Source organism: Calonectris borealis, chromosome 29 (assembly GCF_964195595.1).
Source record: "Calonectris borealis chromosome 29, bCalBor7.hap1.2, whole genome shotgun sequence".
NCBI classification, from domain to species: Eukaryota; Metazoa; Chordata; class Aves; order Procellariiformes; family Procellariidae; genus Calonectris; species Calonectris borealis.
In genome coordinates this window covers 2,712,080-2,732,026 of record NC_134340.1, presented here as the reverse complement: position 1 = coordinate 2,732,026, position 19,947 = coordinate 2,712,080, and the positions used below count along the sequence as shown (strand labels likewise).

The 19,947-nt window shown below is 58.0% G+C and overlaps 1 protein-coding gene across 1 annotated transcript; it reads right to left on the bottom strand.

Annotated features, from left to right (window-relative positions):
- Positions 1-9,914: 9,914 nt before the first annotated feature.
- Positions 9,915-19,284, bottom strand: LOC142094054 (ubiquitin carboxyl-terminal hydrolase 36-like). Its single transcript, XM_075175884.1, has 16 exons — positions 19,020-19,284; positions 18,726-18,947; positions 17,796-17,906; positions 17,391-17,493; positions 16,667-16,734; positions 16,174-16,244; positions 15,683-15,765; positions 15,354-15,465; positions 14,913-15,053; positions 14,502-14,602; positions 14,057-14,195; positions 13,091-13,786; positions 12,356-12,483; positions 11,807-11,970; positions 11,188-11,355; positions 9,915-10,727 (listed from the first exon to the last, which is right to left on the bottom strand). Exons 1-16 carry the CDS (start codon positions 19,270-19,272, stop codon positions 10,723-10,725), a joined length of 2,565 nt encoding a protein of 854 aa, XP_075031985.1. The 5' UTR covers positions 19,273-19,284; the 3' UTR covers positions 9,915-10,722.
- Between the last annotated feature and the right edge of the window lie 663 nt (positions 19,285-19,947).

Sequence of the window (19,947 nt, the reverse complement as noted above, 5' to 3'; positions counted from 1 at the left end):
CCCCTAACCGTAATCCCGAACCCTAACCCTAACCCTGAACCCCAACCTGAACCCTAATGACCCTAACCCTAACTCTAACTCTAACCCTAACCCTAACGCTACCCAAAACCTAATACCGTAACCGTAACACCTCACCCTAAACCTAATGCGAAACCTAATCCTAAAATGAAACCGCAACTCTAAACCTAAACCCTAACCCTAAAAATTAATGCTACCCCTAACCCAAACTGAAATCCTAACCCATAAGCGTAAACCCAATGTAACCCCTAACCATAACACTAAGCCCTAACCTTACCGCTACCACAAACCTAATACCATAACCGTAAGACATCACCCTAACCCTAACGCGAAACCTAACCCTAAAACGAAACTGCAACCCTAACCCTAAACCTAATCCTAATACTTAATGCTAACCCTAATCCAAACTGAAATCCTAACCCATAAGCATAAACCCAACCGTAACCGCTAACCATAACACTAATCCCTAACCCTAACCCTAACCCTAAACCTAACCCAATCCCTAACCATAACCCTGCTGATAAACCCTAACCCTAATGCTAACCCTAACCCCAAACCCTAACCTGTATCCCGAACTCTAACCCTAACCCTGAACCCCAACCCTAACTCTAACCTTAATCCTAACCCTAACCCTAACACTAATCCTAAGCCTAACCCTAAACCTAACTCTAACCTTAACCTTAAACCTAACCCCAACCCCTAACCATAACCCTAATGATAAGCCCTAACCCTAATTCTAACTCTAACCCCTAACCCTAACCCATATCCCGAACTCTAACCGTAATCCTGAACCCCAGCCTGTCGCCTTCGTACGGCGTGGCGACCTGGTTCAGGAACGGCACGGCGACCCCCCTCCCCGGGACGCTCGGGCCATCGACTCGCAGACACCAATGTGGTGGACGGCAAATGGCGTTTATTGGTAGATAACACGGTGTTATATACCTTGGGTTTACAACGTCATTTCCGCCTGCTTACTTCACACCTAAATGCTACTGGCTATTAGGGGAGGGGGTCCTATCTTTCAGTACAGATATCTTCCGGCCGCCTGATCCTAACTACCCACATTTCCCCCCTCCCTATGCATAATGAAACTAGCTAAATGTAAAAATCTTAAAGAGATATATATCATAATCTTGGGTAAAAAACGTTGAAATATATACTATAAACTTGAATAAGGCACGCTAATGCAAGGGATAACTAGGGTGTAACAGGGAATAACAGGGCAATTAGAGGTAGAACTAGAGGTAGGTAAAAAATTCTAAGCAAGAATATTCTTAGAGCAATTGCCGGCGTTCTATCATCATGATGTTAACTTGTTCTAGCCGGCTCTTGGCAAACGACACGAGCTTATTCAATATACAGGGTCCGAAGATCAATGCTATTATGATTGTTACTACTGGCCCTACCAGGGTAGATATCAGGGTGGCAAGCCACGGTGAATGGTTAAACCATGATGCAAACCAATTTTGCTGCGCCTCTCGTTCCCTTTTTCGTTTTTCCAGTCCTTCTCGCAATTTGGCCATGGTGTCTCTCACTATTCCAGTGTGGTCGGCATATACACAGCATTCTTCTCTCAGCGCAGCGCATACTCCTCCTTGTTGTAAGAACACTAGGTCTAACCCTCTCCGATTTTGTAGCACTACTTCTGATAGTGATCTAATTGAACTTTCTAACGCACTTATTGATTGTTCGATTCTAGCTAAGTCCTCATCTACTGCCATTCTCAAGGCACTGAATTCTTTATTTTGTTGCACTAAGGATGCTACTCCTGTACCCACTCCCGTGCCTGCCATGATCATTAGAGTGGCTACTGTTAGTGCTGTAAAGAGTTCCCGTTTTGACAGATGGTGTGCTGGGGTAATCTGCGAGTCATAGACAAAGTCTTCGGAATGGTAAAAGATTTTAGGGATTATAGCTACCTGGACACAATATTCCAAGGATTCATCAAATTTGTCCAACGACAAACAGGGTGTAACTCCCATAATAGAACAAACCCACTTGGTATTGTCGGCCGGTATTAACCACTTTGCAGGAGTTTTATCCTGTGTCTCATTAACACATAGTTGTTTTTTGTGGTTTGGGACTTTACCCACACACACGCCGCTTCCTACTACTTCTGCTAATGTAATCCCTTGTTTTTCTATGTCCCATGTGCACTGGGCTGGATTTGAACCATTTACTCGCATGGGCTTGTTATTTACTCCTACAGCCTCGTAAAAGGGTGGCCGTATTCCGTAACACAACCAACAATGCTCCGTAAGATTGGGGTTAGTTTTGTTCAGCAGCTGATAGCTAGCTTGCATCATTTTCCAGAGAGAATGTCGGTCAGAAATTACGGCGGTGTGTGCAGTAAGTCTGGTGGTGTGTACAATATGTTCGGTACTACTTACAGTACTATGTGGCAATGGTGCAGGTATTGTCGGGTCAGGTATTTTTGGGTGAGGAACTGGGTTAGGCCTAATTACTCGGTTAGGGCCTGCTGGCAGTGGATCTGTCAGAACAATCTCCTTTTTTATGAGGATAAAACCACCTCTGTCTGACCCTGATTCTAGATACCTTACTCCCCACATTTTCCCAAGAAGCCAAGCGTCTTCTCGGGGGTTGGTAACATTTAGAAAGAGGAATGAGCAATCTCCCTTTTTTTGTGATGTCGCTCGTCCTGGCCCTTGTGATGGGGCACGCCCCCATTTTGCACGTCCTGACGCTGCTCGCGGTGGAGAACACTTATGCGGACCCCACTGGACCTTTAGGTATTTATCCTTACCGTCACCCAGTGTCCAAGTAGGGGCTATGGTCTCGCATCCCCAATGACCGCAAAAATATTGATCAGGGTAGTTACAATAACCTTTCCCAGGATTAGAGCTGGGGCACATATAAAATTCTGAGTATTCCCAGCATGGGTTCATCGGGACAAGCTGACACAGAGTGGCAGTGAAGCTCGGTGCACTTGATGTAATCTGAGTAGCGATAACGTGCTGATCTTCAACTCGAATGAGGGACCATTTAAATGGACGATGAGGATGGTGTTCTGATGCTGCTTGTCCTATAGTGACGAGCCCTACAATGAAGATTATACATTGTGGGTGTAAACATTGTAGCCTCTGCTTATAGGGGTTTTGTCGCCATTGTCCGGATTCTGCTGGTGCGGAACTCTCAGGTGTGGGCAGGACGTTTGCTGATTTGTCGTCTTCTCCTGCTACCGGAGCATACGGATTACGAGGGCGTCCGATAATCCGGTTCTGTGGAGAAAAACTCACAATTTTTATTAGTTTTATTCTGGAGGTCTGGTTTGATGGACTTAAGCGGACACCACTTAACTGTTCCATCTCTTTTGACTGCGGCATACCCTCGCCCTGTAAGGACTAGCCTCCACCCTTGTTCCCATTCTCCTAGCTCATTTCTGACTATGACCAACGGGCCTTCTTCTAGCGCCCGAGTGGCCCAATGTTTTTGGGTGGGGCTATTTTTCTCTTCCCCCCTGGGAAATTGGTTTAGTGCTAAAAGAGCGGTTGCTAACAGGCGTGCTTGGTCTCCCGGGGGAATGGCGCTGGTGAAACCTTCTGTTTTTGCCAGCACCTCTAATTTAGACTTTAGAGTGTGATTCGCTCGTTCGACTATGGCCTGTCCTGTGCTATTATACGGAATGCCGTGTGTCAGGGTAATACCCCATTTCAAAGCAAATGCCTGAACTGATTTGGAGACAAAATTCGGACCGTTGTCTGTTTTGATCTGATTAGGAATGCCAAGCCACGCCATAACCGTTAACCAATGTTGGATGGTTGCTTTGGAGTTGGTTCTAAGGTGTTGTGTGGCTACGATCATTCCGCTATATGTATCTACAGTTACTGCTAGCCACGCTCGGGGTTTTAGCAACTGACAGAGCGTGAAGTCTGTTTGCCACAATTCGGAGGCTTTGAGACCTCTGGGGTTGACTCCACTGGACCACAGTGGTGTTTTCTGACAGTGGGGACATGTGGCTACTACGTGTTTTGCGTCAGTGACCGAGATTCCGCATTTCTTCGCTAGCGCTTTAGCTCCGATGTGGAGGGACTCGTGTAGCTGATGGGCGTTCCTTAGCATCCACAACCCTTTCGCTGCGGCGTCTGCTTTGTCGTTTCCGGTTTGGAAAAACCCTTTGATTGGGTCGTGGCTGTTAACGTGGATGACCGATATGGTGCCCTTTCGAGAAAAAAGTGCTTCTTCCAGCATCAGGGCTGTTGTGGATGTTGACACGCCGGGCCCCGCCATGGCCAAGCAAAGTTTGGCCACGAACATCGAATCGGTCACGGTATTGAGATGTTCCTCTGGGAACAGTCCACACGCCAGTACTACGGCCATCGCTTCTAGCTGCTGGGCTGAAAGCGCACAGTCGGTCATTTTAATGCAGTGCCATTTTTCTCCAGATTGCCATACTGCCGCCGCGGTTGAGGTCGTTGAGGATGCGTCTGTAAAGGCCGTTGGTCCCTGTTGGGGTCGGTCCATGATCTTCTGTGGGAGGTCGATGTCGACAATGGCTAGCATTTGAGTCCAGGGGGGCTTTGTAGCATACCGGACTTCTCCGCCAAACCCAACAAGAGCTATAGCTAGATACTCTGACATCGCTACTGATTGCTTTGGGAGCTGTTTGCGGAAGGGTAGGTATATCTTGGCGGGTTCGATGCCTAGGTGTCTTAGGGCGAGTTTTCTGCCTTTCATGATGAGATTACCAAGGCACTCGACTCCTGGAGAGAATGCACGTGATGGTTTTCCCAGGACTATCCATTGTATTGGTCGAGCCTTTTCGGGGGGCCCCTGGGCTAGTGCTCCTACTCCCCCGCCCTCCGTGAAATGCACATACAGATCAAGCGGTACACCTGGGTTCCACCTGGCGAGCATGCTCGACGATACCTGTTGGTCGATAAAGTCGAGAGAGTTCATTGCTTCCGTCGTCAGAGTTTTTTGTTCCCAGGGGTTTTTTCCTTTCAGAAGATCGTATAGGGGGGGCCATGATTTCAGGAGGGATCAGGACAATGTTACGGAGCCACTGCAAGGATCCCACCAATTGCTGCATATCATGGAGTGTTTTGATGTTCCGACGGATTTTTATTGGGGGGGGGGTTACGTAAGAACTGGTGATCCCCACCCCCAGGAAAGTTACACATGGTCCCCTTTTAACTTTCGCGCCTGCGATTTCGAACCCGTTCGTTTTTAAAGTTTCTGAAACCGCTGTTACTAGCTGGTTCACCTGATTTTCTGTCGGCACGGCGATTAGAATATCGTCCATGTATTGAATGATAGTCGCAGTCGGATCAGCGCGCCGAACCGGTGCTACTGCGCGATCCACTATAATTTGGCAGATAGTAGGCGAGTTGATCATTCCTTGAGGCAGCACTTTCCACTGGAAACGTAGGTTGGGGCGTGAGCTGTTTGGGAACACTACAGAAAAAGCAAACCGCTCTTTGTCCTCCTCATGCAGTGGTATTGAAAAGAAACAGTCTTTAATATCAAGGACAGCACACGGTTGTCCTTCTGGTATCATAGAGTTCATGGGCAGCAGCGTTTGGACGGGACCCATTGGTTGAATTTTCTTGTTTACTTCGCGCAGGTCATGGAGGAGACGAAACCCCTCGCCAGTTCGTTTGGGTATTACAAAAACTGGGGTGTTCCATGGGCTAGTGGAAGGCTCTATATGACCTCGTTGTAACTCGCGGTCGACTAGCTTAAGAAGAGCGTCCATTCGAGGCTTTGACAGGGGCCACTGCTCGACCCACACTGGGTCGGACGAATTCCACGTCAGTTTAATAGGTGGAAGTGGGTGTGCGGCAGTGGCCCTCACAATAAATTTGTCACCCTGGCTTTCAAAAGGGCTAGAGCGTCCCTTCCCAGCAGGGGTGGGACTCCTGACATAACATATGGGAAGAGGGTAATGGTTTTCTCCGGCCCTTTTTCAGTGTGAAGCGTGATTGCTGTTAGTTGAGCACTTTTCCGCTCAGGGTTAACCCCCCGACTCCACCCACCATGGGGGCATTTTCTAATTTCCAATGCGGGGGCCAGTTTGTCTCGGGAATAACTGTAACATCTGCTCTGGTGTCAATCAAAAAGGGGACACTAATGGTGGTGTCATCTAGGGTATTATAGAGGGAACAGATGCCCCACACTACTGGCGGGCTATCGCATTTTACTGCCAGGGCCACCCTGGGGTCTCGCCCCCAGGAGATGGTTGTTGCTGCCCTTGAGGTGGGGACTGGTTCGGATGGATCGTCGGTTGGGCCATAAAGTTGGTCGTGTCTCGAGGGGGCAGCGGGTTCGGGGGTGCTGTGCCCCATCCGGGGTTGGCATAACTGGGCCGTATTATGTCCCAAGTGGGAGAGGGCTGTGCGCGGCCCGAGTGCCCTCTCCCTTCCCGTTTCCCTGGTGTTTAGATCTGCAGTCTTTGGCGAAATGCCCTTTCTTTCCACAGGCCCAACACGGTCCTCTCGGTCGATTTTGGTGCGGGGGGAGCATTGTGGGCGGGTTCCCCAACCGAGGGCAGTTTGCCGCCACGTGGCCCACCTGACCACAATTAAAACATGCCATCACATTAGCTATCGCAGTGCGAACAGCTACCTGAATTGGGGCTAAGTGCTCTTCCTTTGCGACATGCTTGATCATGTCTGCGATACTTGACCCCACTGGCAGTGATCGTAGGATCTCTTTGGTTGCCGAATTACACTGCTGACGTAAGCAATCTGCAACAACCGGGCCTTTCGCCTCCGCGGGCAGGGTCGAGGAGTCGACCGCTGCCTGAAGGCGATCCACAAACTGCGTAAAGCTCTCGCTTTCATTTTGCTTAATTGTGGACCACGGCGACGGCTTGGCAATAACTCTAGAAGCGGTGCGAATAGCTTCTCTAGCCGCGCGGGTAGTTGTCATAATTTCATGGGCCCGCAGGCCCTGGGCCTGCGCCTGGGGGTAATCATGGTGGGGTCTGTACCCATCAGCCGCTGCAGGCTGGAACCGTGTAGCGGGTGATCCGCCCCGGCCACTTGGGCTAATTGTCTCGCACAGTTGTCCTCCCATTCTTGTTTAAAAACGATCATCCCTGCCCCATCAAAAATCAATCTACAAGTTTGTTTTATATCGAACGGGAGCATATCGTCTCCCCCAAAGACACCATCTATGAGGGTGGAGACCATGGCAGAATTAAGGCCTTTATCTGCAATCGACTTAACGATCGCTTGTATATCTTTAGGGTTTACTGGCGAGTAAACCCTCTGCCCCCCATCCGTCACTCGGACCGGGAACGCTAGCCTGGCTGATGGAACCCACTCGGCACACGCAGTCTTTATTTTCCTCCAGTCGGTGAGGGGGAGGTTTTTGTTTTTATTTTGGATGAAAGTGTTTTGGCTTTTGACTGTGTGTACTCCCATTTCCTCCTCCTCTGAGCTTGGATCGGTCACGAGCCACTCGTCCCAGCTAGTGTCTGATCCGGAGCCGGAACTCGACTGACCGGCTGCTTCCGGTTTCTGATACCTTTTTGTCGGGCTCCAGCCCCGCCCGCTTCTCCTGCGGGCGAGCCATTCCCTCCCTCTTGGCCCGCCCCTCCTTGCTGGTTCGCCCCGCCCTTTGCTCGGGGGGGAGCCTGCCCTCTGAGGGCATTTTTTCAGATGGTCGCTCTGATTGGCTTTCCGCCCTTCGCTCACGCTCCCCTCCTCCTCCTGGCCACTCCCGCCGCCTTTCTTCTTCTCGTTCTCCTCCCCTTTTTGTTCATGTGCGCTTGTTAATGCTAGCGCCTCCTCCCAGTTCCCGCCGCGGGCACCTTCGGCCCGCCCATCCCCTTTGTGCTCGGCGCCATCTTGGGGCGTATAGGGCGGTGGTTTAGCCCGGGCTTCCTCAGACTCCATCCTTTTCGTAACGCCCCTGACTTCCTCAGCCAGCCCTCCCCAGAAGGATTTAGCTCTCTCTTGCGCCTCCGTAAGCGGGTCAGGGTTCGGGGATTGAGGGGACATGGCGCCCTCTTTCAGATCTTTAGGCTCGGCAGAATCATCACCATCTAAGGGGTGCAAAGTCTGCGTGGCTGCCCCGACTCCCAATTTCGGGATGGCCAGCAAACAGTTCTTTGCCGCCCTCCAAGTCTCCTGTTCTTGTATTGCCTTCTGCAGAGCCTGTACGACTTTCCCCCACGACTTAAGGGTTTTCCCACAACCCGAGGACATCGTCTCCTCGGCTAACGCTTTAGTACATTTATCCCACACTTCAGGGTGAAGGATATCGACCGGCTGGTCAATGGTCCCAATGTGTAAAAGCCTCGCAACGGCGAGGGTAAAATCTTTGGGCCTACAATCAATACCCCACTGCTTATGTATTTGCGATACGACCTTCACAAGAGCTTCCATCCTCCTTGTTGGTCCGGGAGCGTCCTCCCCGCCGGGCTGGTCCTGCCGCTCCGGCCACCGTTCACCCGATTCCAGGTGGGCTTTCCCGGGTTTCGGCACCACTTGTCGCCTTCGTACGGCGTGGCGACCTGGTTCAGGAACGGCACGGCGACCCCCCTCCCCGGGGCGCTCGGGCCATCGACTCGCAGACACCAATGTGGTGGACGGCAAATGGTGTTTATTGGTAGATAACACGGTGTTATATACCTTGGGTTTACGACGTCATTTCCGCCTGCTTACTTCACACCTAAATGCTACTGGCTATTAGGGGAGGGGGTCCTATCTTTCCGTACAGCGCGATATCTTCCGGCCGCCTGATCCTAACTACCCACACCCTGCAACAGGGACAGTGGTGGGGATTTGGAGGTGGCTGTGCCGCCCATCCTGTGCACCGCCCTGTGGCCCCTGTGGTGTGGTGAGTGGGCAATTTCTGATGCTGACAGATGACCCAGGATGTCTTCCAGGCAATTCTGGGAAGCAGTGAGAGGCTGCTCGCAAAATTGCTCCCTCAAGCGCTCTCCCACTGATGGGCTGCATCTGACAACACCCGTGCAGGGAAGGCGTGCAGGCAGCAGGTCCCAGAGCCCAGCAGCACTGACGCTGCAGGCAGCACTGAAACTGCAGGCAGCAGGTTCCACGCTGCAGGCAGCTCGCGAGCCGTAGCAGCAACGCAGTGTGGCACCCGCTGTGTGGGGCCACTGGGGCTGAGCCCCGGGGAAGGATGAGGCTGCCAGCAAAGTGGGAGTGCCGGGGCTCCGGGGAGACAGCCCCCAGCAGCTTGCCCCATGGGCGCTGCTCCTCACGCTGTCTGTGGGCACTTAGTGCCAGTTTCCTCCCAGCGCTTCCTCCACTGCCCCCTCTGCCCCACGGCATGGCCCCACAGCCCCAACTGGCCGATGCCGCAAAGGCCGCAGCCGCGCGTGGGCGAGCAGCCGCTCTGGCACCTGCGGGCATGGGTCCCGCAGCCCCCGAGCCCCAGACTGACCTAGAGCCCCCAACCCCGGTCTTGCACCTTGGAGCAGCCCGGCCCAAACACTCCAGCCTGCCCACCTGGGAGAGCCGCCCCTGCCCCACTGGGGACCCCCCGGCAGATCACAGCCCACCCCAGCCCTTCGCCCCGGCCCCCGACAGCTGCGTGCCCGAGGCCGCGGGACCCGCCCCAGCCCTTTGTCCCACTGCGGCCCAGCCCAGGTGGGAGTCCCAGAGCCCCCCACCCCCCTGGGGTGCTGAGCGCTCCCCCTGGCCTGGCCCTGACCCCCCTGGCACCTCCCCTGTGACCACCCTGGCCCTGCACTGGCCATAGCCACCCTCCTTCTCCATCCCGCCGCCACCGCTGCTCTGGCCCCGCCTGCAGGACAACGGCGCCAAGGCCACCGTGGGCAGCAGCATGTGATGCGGGAGCAGGCAGGGCCAGATGGGCTCTCCCTCTCCTGCTGCCCCGCCCCATTCTCACCCTGCCCCTCCCGGTGCCCCGCCCCCCAAGCCGAGCCGAGCCGAGCCAAGTCACAGACGCTATGAGTTTATTGCGCACAGTCCTGGCGGCAGCGCCCCGTCCCCATGGGGACCCCACCACCACTTCCCACGCCCAGTCCAGGGCCAGGCCGGGCTGGAGGGGAGTGGGGCCCTGCCTGGGGAGGGCCAGCGGTTTCACTGTGACTTGCACAGGGGTAGGAGGGGCGGTGCAGCCCTGGCTGGGCAGGGGGAGGCAGATCCGGGCAGGGAGCAAGAGGGGTCCAGAAGAAGGGCAAGAGGGGTTGGAGCATCCCGGGCCATGCCCAGGAGATGAACACCAGCCCTGCTGCTCCCAGCTCTGCAGCGTGGGCCAGTGTCCCCCTCCCCTCGGGGCCAGTGAGTGGCACATTGACCCAGAGCAGCAGGGACGATCTGCAGGCACTTCCCAGGAGTCCTCCCGAGCTTTAAACTCCAGGCTGGGTGGGAGAAGGGGCTGCTCCAGCCCCAGGCAGAGGCACACAGGAGCTGGCGGAGGAGCCTGGACAAGGCAGGGGAGTGGGTGTCCCCTCACCCCAGATCAGACCAGAGCTAGAGAGGCTCCTGCTCAGCTGGAGAGTAAAGGGAAGCAGCCTCAGCCCACAGAGACCTCGGGGCCTGGAGGGACAGCAGCTCCCAGAAGGGGAAGGCAGGGGACACCAAGCACGGCATGACCCCTAGGGCTGGGGCCCTGGAGACACACGGGACCAGCGTCCCCTCCATTCCCCTCCACAGCAGGGTCCACCAGCAGCTCCCAGGACAGTGCTCCCCTGCCAGTCCTTGGCCCGGGACTGCTCTGTTCGCTGGCTGGGGGACACAGATCTCAACCTGGGAGGAAAGGAGCAGCGTTAGCACCCCGCCAAGCAGCCGGCCCGCTCCCTGCCCCGCCCCCCGGCAGAAGTTGCACTTGCTCTGCAGCTGCTGGAAGGGATTGAAGTGTCTCCTCCGCTCCCGCTTTGGTGTGCAAAGACAGGAAGGCTCTTGGGGTCAGAGCGTGGAATCCCCTGCCCCCCCCCCCCGCCCCAGCCAGCACCCACCCTCCCTCTGTCAAACTCCTTGTCCCACTCATCGACGACAGTCTCGCTCCATCCCAAATGGCGTCCTGGCTGACAGCCGAGATCTCGCCCTCCCAGGTCAAGACTGCAGAGCAGCGCGGTCAGCAGGGAGCACCGCGCTGTGCCCCTCCACACCCGCCTGCACAGGGCCCCCACCCTGGGCTGGGGGCCCAGGGGAGAGCGTGACAGGGGAGCTGCCTGGCTGTTCGCCCACCCAGGCGAGCAGGGATTACCTTGTTTGCCATAAGCCTTGTCCAAGGAGTTCTTGAGCAGCTCCTCCATCACACCATACTCCTGGTTCCTGGGTGCTGTGCCAGTCCCACGGCCAGGCTCAGGGCTCGGGGCAGCCGGGCAGCGCCTGTACCCATCTCCAGCCTGGCTGTCCCAGGCACATGCTGCCACTGCAGAAAGAGAAGGGGTGAGGACAAGCCAGAGGGAGTAGAGGGAGCTCCTGTGTCGCTCCATCTCCAAGGCAGATCTCGCCCCAGGAGACAGTGTCGGGACTAACAGGCTCCTGGTGGCACAGGGTGTTTGGGCACACTGGGGCCGGTCCTGGGCAGGGAGAAACTGGGGGTAAACCTTCACCCCTCGAGGGGCCCGTCCCTACGAGTCTGGAGAGGAGCACACCCTCATCCAGGGTACAACCGGGCAGCTCTCCTGCATGAGCAGCACGCAGGCCTGCGAGCAGGTCAGCCGAGGACGGGGGTCAGGAAGACAGGCACCATCAGGCAGTTGTGGGGACCAGCAAGCACCAGGGACTGGACAACCAGTGCTCTGAGGGGCTGCGTGGGCAGACGAACAGCCAGCTGTCCCCTGCCAGGCACCAGGCAGGGTGGAGGCACATGGTCATACCTGGGGTGCCATCTGCAGTGTGAACGCCACTGGCAGCTGGCTCCGAGGCTGGGCTGCTGGGGCTTTCCCTCCGCCTGCGCTTGCAGTGCTCGCTCTCTCCAGCCCCAGCCTCCACGCTCCGCCGCTGCTTTGTTCTCCAGGGCTCCCTCTCAGCCCTCCTAGAGCTGGGGAAGGCAGCAGGGGTCAGCTCCCTCTAGCCAGACCAGAGCAGGAAGAGCCTGAGCTCCCTGCAGGGCAATGGGACGCAGGGACACCCACACCCCAGCGCTGCACTTGGGGAGAGGTGCAGGGCACATGCTGTCCCACAGGGGATTAGGAAAGAGTGAGTGTTGCTGCAGCACATGCCCATGGTGAAGGTTACAAGGGAGACCCGGAGCAAGCCCTGCCAGCCCAGTGAACAAGCCTCCCTTCCACGAGAACAGGAGAGCTCGCTGCCAAAATCGCCCCCCGAGCCAGCTGCCCTGCCAGACAGTTGCCTCGTGGAGTACCCCAAGGCTGCTACTGGCCCTGCTGCCATGCAGGAGCCTGGGAGCGACTGGCATCGCTTACCTCGACTTGCCAAAAGGCCGGGGAGTGGAGTCGGGGTGGGTAGCGTTGGTGGGGTAGGTGTGGCCAGCAAATTGAGGGTGAGATTGCGTGTGGCGGTCACTTCCACTCACCTTCCGCGGGGTGCTGCCCTGCAGTTATTGACATAAATAAAAACTCGGTGGTCTAAAGAAAAGAGGTTTCCATAAGCCAAGAGGAGAAAATAAAAAGGGGAGCCCAGAGAAATGGGAGGGGAACAGACACAGATGAGGGGAGAGAAGTGGGCGGTGGTAGAAGAAGAATCAGAAGTATTTTCAGTTAAAAGCACAAAGGAAAAAAGCAAGGAAAGAAATTTACAGAACAGAAACACCAGCGCACCATCCTGAGCCCTGGCTGCACAGCGGTGCCCAGAGGGCCGCTCCGACGCCACTGCCCGGCAAGGAGGCAACTCCGGGCCCTCCAGCTGCCGCGTCACCTGCTCCCACTCACCCCAGGGGACATGCTACCCCGAGAAGGCTGACGAGGTCGCCCCACTGCAGGGATTGGCACAGTCACCCCTCCATCCTCAGCAAGAAGGCCCCGCACCCCGACCCAGAGGGAGGGCAGAGCAACTGCTACAGCCCTGGGGCTGAGGGGCTCTCCCTGCCCGCCTCCGACTTAGCGAGACACCCAGCATTACCTCTACACTTGCCCCCAACACAAGCCCCAGTTCAGAAGGCACAAGGTGCCTACTGAAGTCTCCAGGCAGCTCAGACTCACCTTTTTGGCGGAGAGCACCAGCTTCTTGGCCGGTGGTGGTGACACGGTCCTGCTCAGCTCCAGAGCGCCGCTGGCCGACAGGGAGGACTTCAGTTTTGCCGGCTTGGAGTCTTTGGGGGCAGCCGGCTCGGCACCGGGGCCAGCAGGGAGGCCTGTGCCACGGTCAGTTTCCCGAGAGGTGTGGAAGCTGCCGGTTCTTCTCTTGGCCTTCTGGGACGCTTTGGCCGGCTTCCCCACTGCACCATGTGCTGGGCCAGCAGCACTGCTGCCGCAGGAGTCCCTCTCCAGGGTCCCGGTGTTCTCCCCACTGCCCCCGGGCTCCTGGCTGGGGCTGGGCTCCAGCAGTAGCTTGGGTGAGGTAGGTGGCTGCTTGCTCTCCCAGGAGCTCTGCTGGACCAGCTCCGCCTTGGCCCCGCTTGCGGTCCTGGTGTCGCAGATGCCCTGAACTGCTCTGGGCGTGGGAGGCAGCTGTGGGAAGGGGAGCGCCTTCTTGGGCCTCCAGGCTGCATCGTCAGGCAGCGCTGTGGCTCTGTGGGTGGCTTTGAGGGGCAGTTTGGGTGACGGGGACCCAGCGGGCAGCTTCGGCGGAGGAGTTCCGTTCGGCAGCTTCGGCCCCGTCCCAAACGTGCTGCGGGCCACAGGGACTCCGACCTCCTCCGGCCCCGGCAGCTTCTTCCCCAGCAGCATGTCTGGTCTCTAGACAAAGAGAAAGAGAGAAGTTCAGCAAGGAGAGAATTCAAGGAGCCAAGGATACTGCCCTCCCCGTCCCTCCTCAGGCCCACACAGGAACCCTTGGCTCAGCAGGATCCTTCCTGCACACCGTCCTCCCTCGCACCTGCCCATTCGGAGCAGTGCGCTTGCCTCCCTGCAAAGCTGCAGCCCACCTGCCCTCGCAAAGCAGACAGAGGGGCAGCAGCAGCTCCCAGCTCCCGGGAGCACTGGCCGAGAGCAGCCTTCAGGACTCACCCGGCCCATCGGCGGTGAAGACAGGGGCCCCTTGGTCACAGTTTTCTTGACCTGATTGGAGACGCCACCAGTGAGGCCAGGCAGGCTGGAGGCAGCTTTGGCAACAGGCCCCTCCGAGCTCTTCCTGGGGCTGGGGATTCTGGTGAAGGCAGAGAAGCGCACCCGTTAACTGCGAGGGTTTGAGCGACTGGAATGCTCTCGTCAGAGATGCACACAAGAAACAGGAGCCAGAAGCTCCGAGAAGGTGAGGTGCTCTTGATCTACAGCAAAACCATGACAAGGGGCTGGACCTCTCCCTGCCACCCTCCTCCAAGCCAGCGCATGCACACGGGCGTTGGGGCTACTTGGGCCAAGCTCCTTCCCACACCCAGGCACGTGCTACCAGTCCTGTCCCAAATGCTGAGCGCAGGGGGCAGAGCGGCCAGGAGGCACAGGGCGCTCTCACCTCAGGTAGAACAGCACGTAGGCCTGCTGCTTGAGGACCACTTTGATGTTGCTGGGGCGGACCCGGTCGTCGTTCATTTGATACCACTGCCCATTGCTGGCCTGCGGAAGGAGAAGAGAGAACAGGGTCGGGCTGTGCCCGGGGACCCTCCTGGCCTGAAGAGCAGCAGGAACAGCGCCTGTCGGCAGAGCTCCTCTCCCCAAAACCCGCAGGTGGCCCAGGGCAGGCAAGGGGACTCTGCGAGAGCAGACCTCGATGCTTCCTGAGGCGGAGCACAGCCTGTACCCCCCATCCAGTGCTCCACACCACACACATCTGCTGAGCACCCTCCTTTCTGCACACGACAGGGACCCTCAAGCACCCACCAGACCCCAGCCCAGAGGGGGTGCCAAGAGAGCGGCCTGGGCTCACCTTCACGTAGCAGTAGTAGTGCCCTGCGTGGCAGCTGTATCCAGAGTGCACCAGCACTGCATAGAGTCCGTACATGACAGGATCCCCGTTGTTCTGAGACATGTAAGGGCGGATGTTCAAGAACTCGGGGTACCCCACATCCTGCGGAGAGACGATGTCTCAGGAGCCTGCACAGCAAACGGCTTTGTTGCTAGAGCAAGAGCAGCTCAGCTGTCCTACAAGTCCCATCTCTCGAGGGAGGGGGACCCACTCTCCCCAGGCAGAGGTCACGGTGAGGAAGATGCCGGGATGAGCCAAACTCCCACCACACCGCACAGCTGGGGAAGGGCTGCAGGTCTACGGCAGAGCTCGCCCTGCACACAGGACCAACTCCCAGCCTGCTCTGGGCAGCAGGGCCTCGGGCCAGGAGACAGCCCCAGCTCTGGATTGCCGACCACTCACCTTTGTTATTTTGCCTCCACCAAAGTCACCAAAGCGCTTCAGCGAGAGTGTGAGAACATTGGAGGCTCGGTGGATGGTGAAGCGTTTGCTGGCCAGCACTTTCTTCTTGCACCTGCACAGGAAGAGCTCAAGCTATTCAAGCTCAGGTCCTCCTCACAAGAGGAGGGAGCTGAGGAGCGGCAGCCTTCATTGCAGGCTTCCATGGCCACATACCTCGCAGTTTAGCTGTGGAGCAGGTAGAGAAGCCCCCCCGTATTGCGACAGGCTTTCCACCTGCTTCCCACCAGCACACCCGCAGACCCCTTCCCGCCGCAGCCCCACGCACTCACTTGGCACACGTGTAAGCATTCTCCCCGCCAAGCACGTCTGACTTCACAAACAGCTCCAGTGCCTGCAGTATGTTTGCGGCTTGCTGCAAGACAGAGGAGAAGTCAGGGCATGAGTGGCCTGTCCACGCGACAGCCCACTGTTGAGACGCTGGCCCCGAGAGATAACACAGAGCATGAGTACAGGGCCACAGACTACACCAAATCCGTGAGCCTGCCACCAGCTAGGCGCTGGCCGGCATGCCGCAAGGCTCAGCTGCACTGCCCCCCAACACCACAGAGCCTCAAGACAGGAGTCGCGGCTCACACTCAGGCAACGGGCACTGCTGTGCCAGACAGAGAAGGCAGTGCAACAACAGAAGCTGCTTCCCTCTTGCCCGCACCGTGCCTTGACACTGGCAGGCTAAGGAGCCTTGGGAGCAGTAATGGTGCAGTTGTAGGAACATCCCCCGCGAGAGCAGAGCTCCTTCCCACCCCCGACCCTGCCGCAGTACCCTGATCTCCAGGGCCAGGTCCAGGTAAGGCTCATAGGTGTCCGAGACGCTCTTGCACACCGAGCACTTCACTGCAAAAGAACGAGCAATGAGCACACCCTGGCACAACACCTGCACCCACCCACCACAGCGCAGGCAGCTGCAGTATTCCCCCTCTCCGGGTTTGGGCTCTGGGATGTCAGCGCCAGGATTCACAGCCTGGCAAGGAGGAAGGCTGGCAATTCCACTATGTGCTGGGACTGCACAGCTGTTGCTAGATAGCTGGCAACATGGGTTCCTTTGCTGGTGGCAACGAGCTGGGGACCCACAGCCAACAGCTTTTTCCATCACTGCAACAGGGGTCATGACCCACAGATACCGCAAGACTGACCAATTGCAGCTCTGGATAATTTACACATGTTAGCAATTTTCCCAAAAGATTTTTACTGCAAGGCTCTCCAGGAAACAGCAGCCCTGAGAATCACAGGACCAGGACCTGGCAGGCAGCACTCACCACGGGACCGCAGGTAACCGCCAAAGATCTGGTGAACCAGCGTCGTGGCCTGGGTCTGGCGATCTAACCTAGAGACAGCAGCACCGGATCTCACACCGCCCCTCTGCAACGGCCACCCCCGCAGGCCACCACTGTGTCCTCAGGACAGCTCCCCCACGTGCTCTGGCCAGCGGACGGGCTGCAGAGCTCCGGGAGCAGAGGGGAGTCGTCGCCTCTGCCAGTCTGCTCTCCCAGTGCCGGAGCTCAAGGGGTGGCACCAGGCTCCAATGCACACCTTCCTCTAGAAGGAGCAGAAACTCCTGGCCGGAGCTCAGAGCTGGGCACTGCAGACACAGGCAATGCAGCCTTCCCGGGACGGAGGGCCCAGGGGAAAGGTGCTCACCCACAGCCACAGAGCTGGGGCGGAACTAGCAAGCACGCCTGGATTCCTTGGCAATTGGGACAGGAACCAAACCCATAGCAGCCTCAGGATTTGGGGACAGGATCGCAGCTATGAGGGGGGCAGAGGAGTCAGGAGAAGGGAGAAGGCAGACAGCAGCCCAGAGCTGTGTCACAGAGGGGCAGAGAGTTGGGCCATCTACCCGAGGCCCCTGGAGTCACCACATCGCTCTATGAGCCCGACCTGGGGGAGACGTTCACCCCACAGTCCCCTCCGGCCGGCGCAGGGGACCAGTGAGGGGACAGTGGAGAAGAGCAGCGACAGGCCATCAGAGGCCCCACATACTTGGTACAGCCATTCAGGCAGGCCTTCTGCATGGCGTCAATGGTGAAACACAGGAACTCGTGCGCATCCTCCTGCCTGCCAAAGCGGAAGTGCTGGGCAATCTCTGCAGGAGAGGGAGGAATCAGCTCCAGCATGTGCTGCAACAGATCCACACCCTCCCTCTCTCCCTTGGGACAGGGACTCCGGGGTTTGAGCCCCCTCAACCCAAACCAGATGTCAGACTCATGCCGGCCGCGGCAGAAGCCCCACGCAGCCCTTGAAGTCACCAACCCCCGGCAAGCGCAGTAAGTCATCTCAGAAGAGCCGTCTGCCAAGACCTGCCCCTATCTCAAAGGTTCTGCTCCTCCACTAGTCACCGCTCTCCTGCATGGCTACAGGAGGGGAGAGGAGGGCAGCCATCCTTACTCTTGAGGTCTCGGATGAAGGACACCGGCTTTATTGTGTTGCCGTTGTTGGCAAAAGCCTGGATTACGTGGTCCTGCATAATGCACATCATGCAAAAGCCTTCTTGGTGACCTGCAGCAGGAGAGAAGACGACAGGACGTTGGGGACAAACCCAGGAGAGATAGAGGCAATACAAGGGATGGGCGATGTCTGGTCCAACACAGCTCAGCCATGCACAGTTTTCCCTACAAGCTCTGTGCTACGGCACAGCTCTGGGGCATCCCGGGTACACAGGGACCAGCACACGCCACCCGCTGGTGCAGCCCCTGTCACAGTACCAGCCACTGCAACCCCCGCCAGAGGAGACAGTATCCACGTGGATGGAAAACAGGTCACAGGTACTACTGGAGGATCCTACAGGTCAGCCCTGAGGGGCAGACCCCACCCGAGCTCTACGGATGGGGCTGTGAGCCTCGCATGCTCCCCTTGGTCACACCTCGGAGCAGTGCCCACCAGACTCCCTTTCAAAGCCACCCATAAACAGCACCTGTTGCCTGTACGCAGCCTTCTGCCCTGCCCTCATGCAGTCCCCACAGGCAGGGGCTGTTTGGGACCTCCAGCTCAGTCCCAGGAAGCCAGCAGACCCTGTTGGACCCAGCTTAGTTCTGGCTCTACCCAGCAGAGACAAAGCCTCCCCAGACACAAGGATGCAGAGCTTGGGAACACTGTTATGGCCAGGAAAAGCAAGCTGTATGCAGGAATGACCGCTCGATGGAGAAACGGGCAGGAGGGAGCAGAGAAGGCACATCCCGACACCCGCATGCCCCTCGCCGGAGCCACGTGCAGAGGTGCTGAGCGCAGCACTGGAAGCAGGACAGGCGGGCGCTCCTCCTGCCCGCCAGTGCAGCTGCCCCGGCCCTGCTGCCCACCGAGCCAGGCCTCCCCACTCACAGGTGCGGCTGTGCTCCTTGGAGAGCAGGTAGGTGGCGAGCGGTGGCGTGTAGGTGAGGCACTGCACCGTGGAGTTGAGGAAACAGGTGTTCCCCAGGTTGTGCAGGCCGGCGCCGATCTGGTAGATCTGCTTCCACTTCATGGAGAGGCGCTCCACAGGGAAGAGCACCTTCTGGGGCGTGGGGACCCCACCCCCCAGGTGCCCCGGGGCATGGCCGCTGCCTGCGGGAAGAGGGGTAATGAGCCGCGGAGGTGCAGAGTGCGGGGAGAGCCCCCCTCTCCCTCTCTACCCACCCTGCTTGCTGGGCAGCGCCTCCTCAGGGCCGCGGTGGTGGCTGGCGGCCTCGGCCCGGGGGTTGAGCAGCACGTACTTCCCGCGCAGCAGCTCCAGCTGGCAGGAGAAGCCGTGGCTGGCAGGCTTGAACTCGATCTTCTGCTTCAGCACCTTCTTGGCCGAGGTGGCCAGCAGCCGCCCCAGCTCCCAATCCTCGCCCACCTCCCGCCGGCCCGGCTTCAGCACCTCCTTCATCTTCTCCATAATCGGCATGGCAGGGCCCGGTGGCCCCAGCTGCGGGGAGTGGGCGGGTGCTTAAGCAGGGGTGCCAGCCCATTGTGTTCTGTGCCCGGCGCAGGGCTGCACGTTGCTGGGGCAATAGGCTGCGGCCTAGGCCCGCCGCAGGCCCGGCCCCGCTGCCGTGCACCCCAGAGGCCTCAGCAGGTCTCTGCCACTGCCGCTACAGGCACCGCACCCTCCTGCCCCCCGCCACCCGCAACCTTGAGCGCTGCCACTCTGCCCCGGTCTGCCCGCCGCCACGTGCGGCCCGCCTGGTATTGGTGCTCTGCCGCGCATGCCCCACAGCCGGCCCTGCGGACAGGCCAGGGCAGGGGAGGGTGGCGCGGAGCGGAGCGCAGGCCCCAGTGCCGTCCGTCCACCCTGTCCTGCCCGGCCCCGCGGCCCAGCTCCACCCAGCCACACTCACCATCCGGGTCTCTGCCTTAAAGAGGAGACAGCCACTCGCCCGCCAACGACACAAACTCCTTCTGCGCCTCCTCCCTAAGCCTCACCCTCTGCTGGGGACGCGCTCACTCAGCCCAGCCGACTGACCCCACTCCTTGCCTCCACTGTCTGCCACGCTCCACGTCCTAAGGCAGGCTGAGGCTGGAGCCACGCTTGTGCGCTGGCTGCAATGGAAAGGGAGTGGGCCCTGTCAGGGTGTGGCCG

What these genes read in the sequence shown, in the direction of transcription:
- LOC142094054 (XM_075175884.1), bottom strand. Translation starts at nt 19,272, where the DNA reads ATGCCGATTATGGAGAAGATGAAGGAGGTGCTGAAGCCGGGCCGGCGG. An exon ending in TGCCTGAATGGCTGTACCAA is followed by an intron (nt 16,735 to 17,390) that starts GTATGTGGGGCC and finishes TGCTGTCTCTAG; the next exon opens with GTTAGATCGCCAGACCCAGG. An exon ending in CTTCACCGCCGATGGGCCGG is followed by an intron (nt 13,787 to 14,056) that starts GTGAGTCCTGAA and finishes CTCTTTGTCTAG; the next exon opens with AGACCAGACATGCTGCTGGG.